Here is a 7320-nt window from a genome sequence, read left to right as displayed (position 1 = left end):
AATCGTATCCTGGGCTGCCTCAAAAGCAGCGTGGCCAGCAGGGTGAGGGAGGTGATTCTGCCCCTTTACTCTGCTCTGCTGAGATCCCACCTGGAGTACTGCGTCCAGCTCTGGAGCCCTCAGCATAAGAAAGACATGGACCTGTTGGAGCAGGTCCAGAGGAGGGCCCCGAAAATGGTCAGGGGGATGGAACACCTCTCCTGTGAAGAAAGGCTGAGAGAGTTGGGGTTGTTCAGCCTGGAGAAGAGAAGGCTTTGGGGAGACCTTCTTGCAGCCTATCAGTGCTTAAAGGGGGCTTGTAAAAAAGATGGTGGCAAACTTTTTAGCAGGGCCTGTTGCAACAGGACAAGGGGGAATGGCTTTAAACTAAAGGGGGGTAGATTGAGACTAGACCTAAGGAAGAAATTTTTTATGCTGAGGGTGGTGAAACACTGTCACAGGTTGCCCAGAGAGGTGGTGGATGCCCCATCCCTGGAAACATTCCAGGTCAGGTTGGACGGGGCTCTGAGCAACCTGATCTAGTTGCAGATGTCCCTGCCCACAGGAGAGGGGTTGGACTAGGTGACCTTTAGAGGTCCCTTCCAACCCAAACTGTTCTATGATTCTATAGATTTTACGCAGAAAGGTGGAATCCGTTAAGCCTGAGATTTTTAAATGCTTTGGGACAGAGGCATTATTTCTGATGTTTGTACAAGACAGCACAGCCTAGTTTGCTTCTAGGACTTGCGCTACAGCAGTAAAATGTGTATTATTTCAAACACGCACAGTGTCTCCAGTAGCAAACAAAGCTTCTAACTTGCACGTAAATGGATTTCCCAGATTCTTCTGCATCTCAGTGGATAAAGGAGCTATGTCAGGAGTAGAGAAGAAGAAGATTAAATACTAAAATATAAACATCAAGGGAAAGGCAAACAAATTCCAGTTAAAAAGTTAGGCTTCAGTCTTTTCTGTGTGGTGTTCTTTTTTTTTTCTCTTGATTTATATTTTGAATTTTAATATGAGTCCAAATGCAAGATCTCGCAGTCTGAGCCCCAAAAAATTCCCAGTTGAGAAAATTTGATTTAATTTCCTGAAATATTTTGCCATGCAGTGGTCCCCATTGCCTCATCACTTGTAAAATCACTTCTCGCATCAGCAAAACGGTATTTTCTTAAAAATACTCTTGCGTGTTCTATTAGTGGATGACAGTGGGGTGAGTCGGATGCTCAGAGTTGTAGCACCAAAGGGGAAATGAGTGTAAATGAATTTGTCCCGCAGCAAGGCAAATAGTTGGGCCACTGCCAGCGATTTCTGTATTCTGTTTTCATATAAGCCTCCTGATAGCATTAATACTTTGTTCCTGTATCTTAGGTGCACTGTTGGAGAAATAACAGATGCAATGAAGAAGGTGTTTGGGGAGCATAAAGCCAGTGACCGAATGGTGAGCGGAGCTTATCGCCAGGAGTTTGGAGAGAGTGATGAAATTCTTCATGCCATCAATAGGTGAGAATAGCTTCCCAGGAAGCCAAACACGAGTCTCACATTTAATCCACTGTGCCCTAAAAAAGCATTCCCCAAACCTGAATGACATCCCCAGAACAAAACAAAGATCTGCAGTGTCATTCTCATGCCTGTAAGCAAGTAAGCAGAATGAGAAGAAATAAGTGCGATAACAGAATAGTCAAAACTTAATTGAACTTTTTATTTGCTTGCAAACAAAATCCACTGAGGTGATGTTACGATTCGAGGTTTTTGTTCAAATAGACTAGGCAGCCGTAAGATTAAGAAGCTGAGAAACACTGCCTGAAATCCCTGTACGTTGGATTGCTTCTTTTGAAGACCCTGTAACAGTAATCTCTACAAATATTTCCAGCAACTCATATTTGCAAAACCTAGTTTTGGTCTGCCCATAAGGTGTCCCTGCAACTTCACTCTTACCATTCCTAACATCGTGAGGCTAAAATCTGTCTGGATATCCACATACAACTTCCAGTCTACGGGTGTTACTTACTCGTACCACGAGGGAGAAAACATCAGAAGATGGTAGTATGCGTGAAAACAGTGCCCATTTGTGCCTTTTGTCAGCTTCTGCCTTTGCTGCTGTCCCCTCGGGTGAAGAGACCCAACTGCAGTGGTGGGTGGTGATGCAGTATGAACCGACGCTCGTAAGTCCCTGCTGTGTTGGGGCTTATACATTAAAGAGTTACAGGATCTCTTAAAAGGGAATTACTTGATGGCTTCACAGTGGTGACGTTTAGCCTGACTTGAAAGTAGGTGTGCTGGGGGATGTCACCATCGTTTTTTATTTTAAATATTTATTTTAAATTTCAGCATTTGTAATTATGCATTTGCGTGAAACTGAACTGAACTGATTCCTTGAGATTCAAGACGTAGCTCCCTTTTCTACAAACCTGCCTTCATGTCCGAGATCATACGTACCAGTTAGTAAACATGGTAACGAAACTGGATTTACTACGTGTCACCTTTGCACAGGCCTTCGAAAGTGTGATTTCACACTTGCCCCACACTTAAACCAAGCCCCGAGTTGCAGTGACTGGCTCAGGTGGTCTTAGCCTGGCAGGCCTGGAGCGCCTGGAGCTGGTCTTGTTGGGAGGGAGCCTGTGGGTGGGGAAGTAAGAAAACAAGAGTGCGGGAACAGAAAACAATACAGAGAAAAGGAGTTTAAGGTATCGCAAATCAATTCAGATACCTGCTTCACTGATGTTCTCAGCAGTCCTTAGGGATAGAGAAGGCAGGCCCAACTCCTGTACATCCTCAAACAGAGGCTTTGTCAGTCTGCTTCTTCGGGCTCTCTTGACATACTTCCTTTTTAAGCTGCCCGAGTTCTTATTTTTTCCCTCTCACATGATGCATTATCCTATCCTGGAATTGTCTCCGGAGGCTGTTCAAATCTGTGCTGATAAATGCTTTATCTAGAGTCATTCTTTTCCCCAAACTAAGCCACTGGATTCATACAGCGATCATCCCAGCCAGGTCAGCACGTGGTTTCAAGGTGCACCAAATCCGTACAACTCCATCATTAACAGAATGCTCAGAAGAGTACAATATTAAAAAAAAAAAAACCCCAAACAAAAAACTTTTTATTTCTGAGAAGCGGTAGTCTTAGCGTCCCGCTCAAGGACAGATACTGGCGGTACATGGATAATGAAAAGTAAGATGAAAGATTAATCTCTGAGGCTGTGGTTACACAGTCACTTTTACTCAATAGAAATCTGAACTGCCACTAACCAGAAAAAGGGAGGCACTGGAACGAGTGCACAGAACGGGGGATGCCGTAATCCTTTTCTGCACAGACTTGTGCCCAGCTGAGTGATGATGCACAGCATGATGTCTAGGACCCGTCTCTATAGCCTGTGTGCCATGCAAGTACTTTTGAAATAATTGGTCATAATTATTCTTAAAATCTAAAAATTGTGTTTTAGTTAGTTGCAATTCAGCTCATTAAACCCTCTGAGAATTCAGTATTTTGTCCGTTACAAAGCAGAAAAGTAGTGGAGTGGTTTTCTTTAAAATAGAATGTTTTATTGTTCAGGATAGTAATTACAAGAAATTGGTTAGTAATCATGTAACATGAATATTAACATAGTATGCCAACTAGACAAACCGTGACTTAGAAGATCTTTTGATTTGATGTATAGAAATGATGCTACAGTTGCATACAGTGCTTTTTTTTTTATTATTTGTGGAAATACTTCTAATGATTCTCAGTGACAATAATACAATACGTGTTTTCAATCAGAGTTAACAAGTTCATGGATCGTGAGGGGCGCAGGCCTCGTATACTTGTTGCAAAGATGGGTCAAGATGGCCATGACAGAGGAGCTAAAGTCATTGCTACAGGATTTGCAGACATCGGCTTTGACGTGGACATAGGTCCCCTCTTCCAGGTATGACCGACTGAGCGGTGTCCAATGTATTTCAAATGCAGCGATTTTCCCTCTAACGCTTGTTCGGCCACCAGGCTGGGGCTATGACTTGTCCCGTGATCCTCTTTCCATATAGACACCGCGAGAAGTGGCCCAGCAGGCGGTTGATGCGGATGTGCACTGTGTTGGCGTCAGCACACTCGCAGCAGGTCATAAAACTCTTGTGCCTGAACTCATCAAAGAACTCAACGCCCTTGGCCGGCCGGACATTCTTGTCATATGTGGGGGTGTCATCCCACCTCAGGTACAGGTCAACATCATTTCCGTCAAGACTAGGAGACTGCTTTATTTCTGTCTGTGCTGGTTTTAGCTATTCCCTATATTCTGTTAATGTCAGAGCGAATTTACAGCGCTGGAAGCTACCGTGTGTAATCACCAGGGTCAGCACAGATCTGCAAGATGGTCGCAGAGTGCCGTCGGGTCTCATTGATCTGGTTAAACGCACACCGTGCCCTGGTTTAACTTGCAGTGTTTGTGGGATGGAATATTAAGCTGTGGTGCGAAAAGATGAGCCTCAGGGAGATGTTCTTTATGCTCTGTTGTTTCCAATTGCCAGTACCTTGCACATTACTGATAAAGGCTAGCTCCTGTCTTAAGAGACTTCGTGACTTCCAGTAATAGTCTGAAGAGCCACAGCTAGTGACTGAGGCACTTGGCGGGTCCCAACACCTATAGGCTACACGTCTCATTCACTGATCAGCCTCTCCTCATGTTCCCCGTCATCAGGCCTCAGCGTTGCCTCTCATTCCCTCTGCTTTCTCATAAACTGTTGAACAGTCAGATCTGGGCTTTTGTCTTAAAATTTTCCTCAGCTCATCCACAGTTTGCCTGGCTGTATCACCTTTAGGGTCATCTTCTGTCTAGAGAGATTCAAATTGATTTTGCGTATAAATCTCCTGTTACTCCCTTTTCCCAGGCTTCTTCCTTTTCTAGCCAATTAGGTAAGTGTTCAGGAGTGGCAGACTTCAAAATTGAATGAACAAAACTTGTAGTATTTTTCTAGGAGACAAATTGTGTTCTGTCCAGTATCTCTCAATGGGATGCTACTAACCTGTGGTTGAAAAAGTATAATATATCCTATGTAGAAGTAAGAGAGAAAACACAACTGCTTCCCAGGTCTTTTTGAAATTTCAGGTCAATCATAAAATTAGAGTAACTTCGATTGCAAGAGACCACCGGCAGTCATCTGGTCCAAGCCCTGGTTTAAAGCAGTATTTTCAAAATTAGAAGTTAGATCAAATTCAGATTAGGTTATTCAGGGTCACATCCAGTTGACTTCTGAATATTTTCCAAGGATCTGACATTAGTCTGATTCTAAACAAACAAAATCTTTCCTGTGGATGTGTTTTTAATATTTCTTTTTTACCTCCTAACTACCATATTTTTCCCATTTCCCTTGATGCGGTGCTGCCTCTCTCTGGGACTTGTTGCATATACTTTCTCAGGGCCAGCATACAGGATAGAGCATACACCAATTATAAATCAATTATCAATTTTCTGCTGCACTATTAACTATCGATCTTAAATTTCTTTCTGAACAGGATTACGACTTCCTGTATGAAGCCGGCGTTACCAATGTGTTTGGCCCGGGGACTCGTATTCCGAAAGCAGCTGTCCAAGTGTTGGATGATATTGAGAAGTGTCTGGAGCAGAGGCAGCAATCTATGTAACGCTGAAACGTCACACAACGCAACCAGCCTTATACTAATCGCTTACAGAATGTCATCATCAGCGAGGGATGGCCAGCCACATGCCTTTGGTTCCACTGCCCTGTGCCCTGGTGTTTTGTGCTTTCTAAGAAAGTTGTAAATTCTCCGCTTGTTCTGTTTAAGGATTATTTACACGTGTACCCACAAGAAAATTTTATCTCTAGAACTATGACTTCAGGGAATGAAGGGAATTCAGTAGGTGGGTTTGCTTTTTTTTCCAGATAGACTGATAAATAAAATACCCATTCCAGCTCTTTGGTTGATCTCTTTTTGCCTGCAGAGAACTTCTTTTGAATTTTTTGGCAGGCATTGTAGACCTGGAAGTCTTCAGGCAAAATCGCTGAAGGTCAGCAGAGATGCGATTGAATCCAGCAGCACTTTGATGTTAATGTTAATCTGACTTAACTCTCTTTAGAACGTATAAGTAGATAAACCATAATTTTTCAAAGTTTGTGGTTTGTTTAATAAGATACCAATCCTGTATCTGGCAGTAACCCATATAGGAGCAGCTGTGCACCTCTGCTCTGTCTACGTCGCTGCCCTTCCCCGATACTTCACTATTTCTCAAATGAAGTTCATTTCAATGCTCATCTTCCCTTAGTTCTGTATTTTTGTCCAGTATTGTTCTTGCTATCCCTGTCTATTTAGCAGTCGGACTTTCTTCAGGTAAATTGATCCTGGATTCTTACAATTTTTGTCTCCCCTCCTCCAGAAGGAACTTGATTCAGACATGTGAAAAGTCTTTTGCGGAATCCGTACAGGGCAAATGGGCTGTGAGGGTCTTTTGGGGGACAGTCCCTGGCATTACGGCCCTATCCCGCTTCATTTTGCCGTGCTGCTCATTGCATCCCATCGTAAAACGGGACTACAGCCTGCCAGGGCTGATGCTTGTATCTGCGTCATGGTGGAAGAGGCTGTAGCACACTTCTGAGAGCTTCAGCACCATCATACTTTGTTCAAATTGAGATTTTCTGCAGTTGGCCCAAAATTTCAGATCCGGTTAACAGCATTGTATCCTCACTTAAAGATTGCGATTGATGAGATCTTAACTTAAAATAAGCTTATTTCACGGGGCACGTTCCCGTAGTCTCACGCTGCTCAGAAACAAGGCGGTTAACTGACTTGCTGTTTTCTTTTCTCTCTCTTTCTGATTAAGGTTTAAAGTATTGATCCCAAACCAGACCTTTGCCTTTACAACTCCTTGGGGGTTCATCCTCAACTATTTATAAGTATCAGATTCCCTCCAAGAAAGATTGCTACGGTTCAAACCAGGATATACAGAAAGTAACAATGATAAAAATACTCCCTTACGTCTTTTCACAAGCCGCCTTGCCTGCCAGCTGGAAAAATACATAGTCAAAGTTTTGTGGCCGCTAAACTTCATAACGACACTGGTTTCATTCATTTCTTTCTGTCTGTGGTTTCTCTGCTCTTTGATAATGTAGGTCATCTACCTGTGTTTGCCTTACAGATTCCGCTTTTTTTTTTAACTCTAACGATCTTTAAAATCTGCATCTCGTTCCCTTGAATTCAGTAAAACGATCCCCACCAACTTCAGCTGGCATCGCTCCAGGCCTCCAGTGCTTGAAGGAGGGCCCTTTAAAGCTCTGGGTCGGGACTGGCTAGTGTACATTGATTCTCTCTTGTCATATCAAGGTTGGAAAACAAAATGGCCATTCTAGGGA

At 43.2% G+C, this 7320-nt stretch overlaps 1 protein-coding gene across 1 annotated transcript in view; it reads left to right on the top strand.

Annotated features, from left to right (window-relative positions):
• The window catches only part of MUT (methylmalonyl CoA mutase), a 22693-nt gene extending 16804 nt beyond the window's left edge, over positions 1 to 5889 (top strand). The window contains exons 9-12 of the mRNA XM_009319684.1: positions 1351 to 1482; positions 3740 to 3887; positions 4003 to 4170; positions 5468 to 5889. Coding sequence (XP_009317959.1) covers positions 1351 to 1482; positions 3740 to 3887; positions 4003 to 4170; positions 5468 to 5596 — 577 coding nt within the window. The 3' untranslated portion in view covers positions 5597 to 5889. The remainder of the gene's footprint in view (positions 1 to 1350; positions 1483 to 3739; positions 3888 to 4002; positions 4171 to 5467) is intronic.
• Positions 5890 to 7320: the final 1431 nt, after the last annotated feature.

This window comes from Pygoscelis adeliae, unplaced genomic scaffold (genome assembly GCF_000699105.1).
Source record: "Pygoscelis adeliae isolate BGI_AS28 unplaced genomic scaffold, ASM69910v1 Scaffold121, whole genome shotgun sequence".
NCBI lineage: Eukaryota > Metazoa > Chordata > Aves > Sphenisciformes > Spheniscidae > Pygoscelis > Pygoscelis adeliae.
Note: the sequence above shows the minus strand (reverse complement) of the source record. Positions and strands in the feature narration are given on the sequence as shown.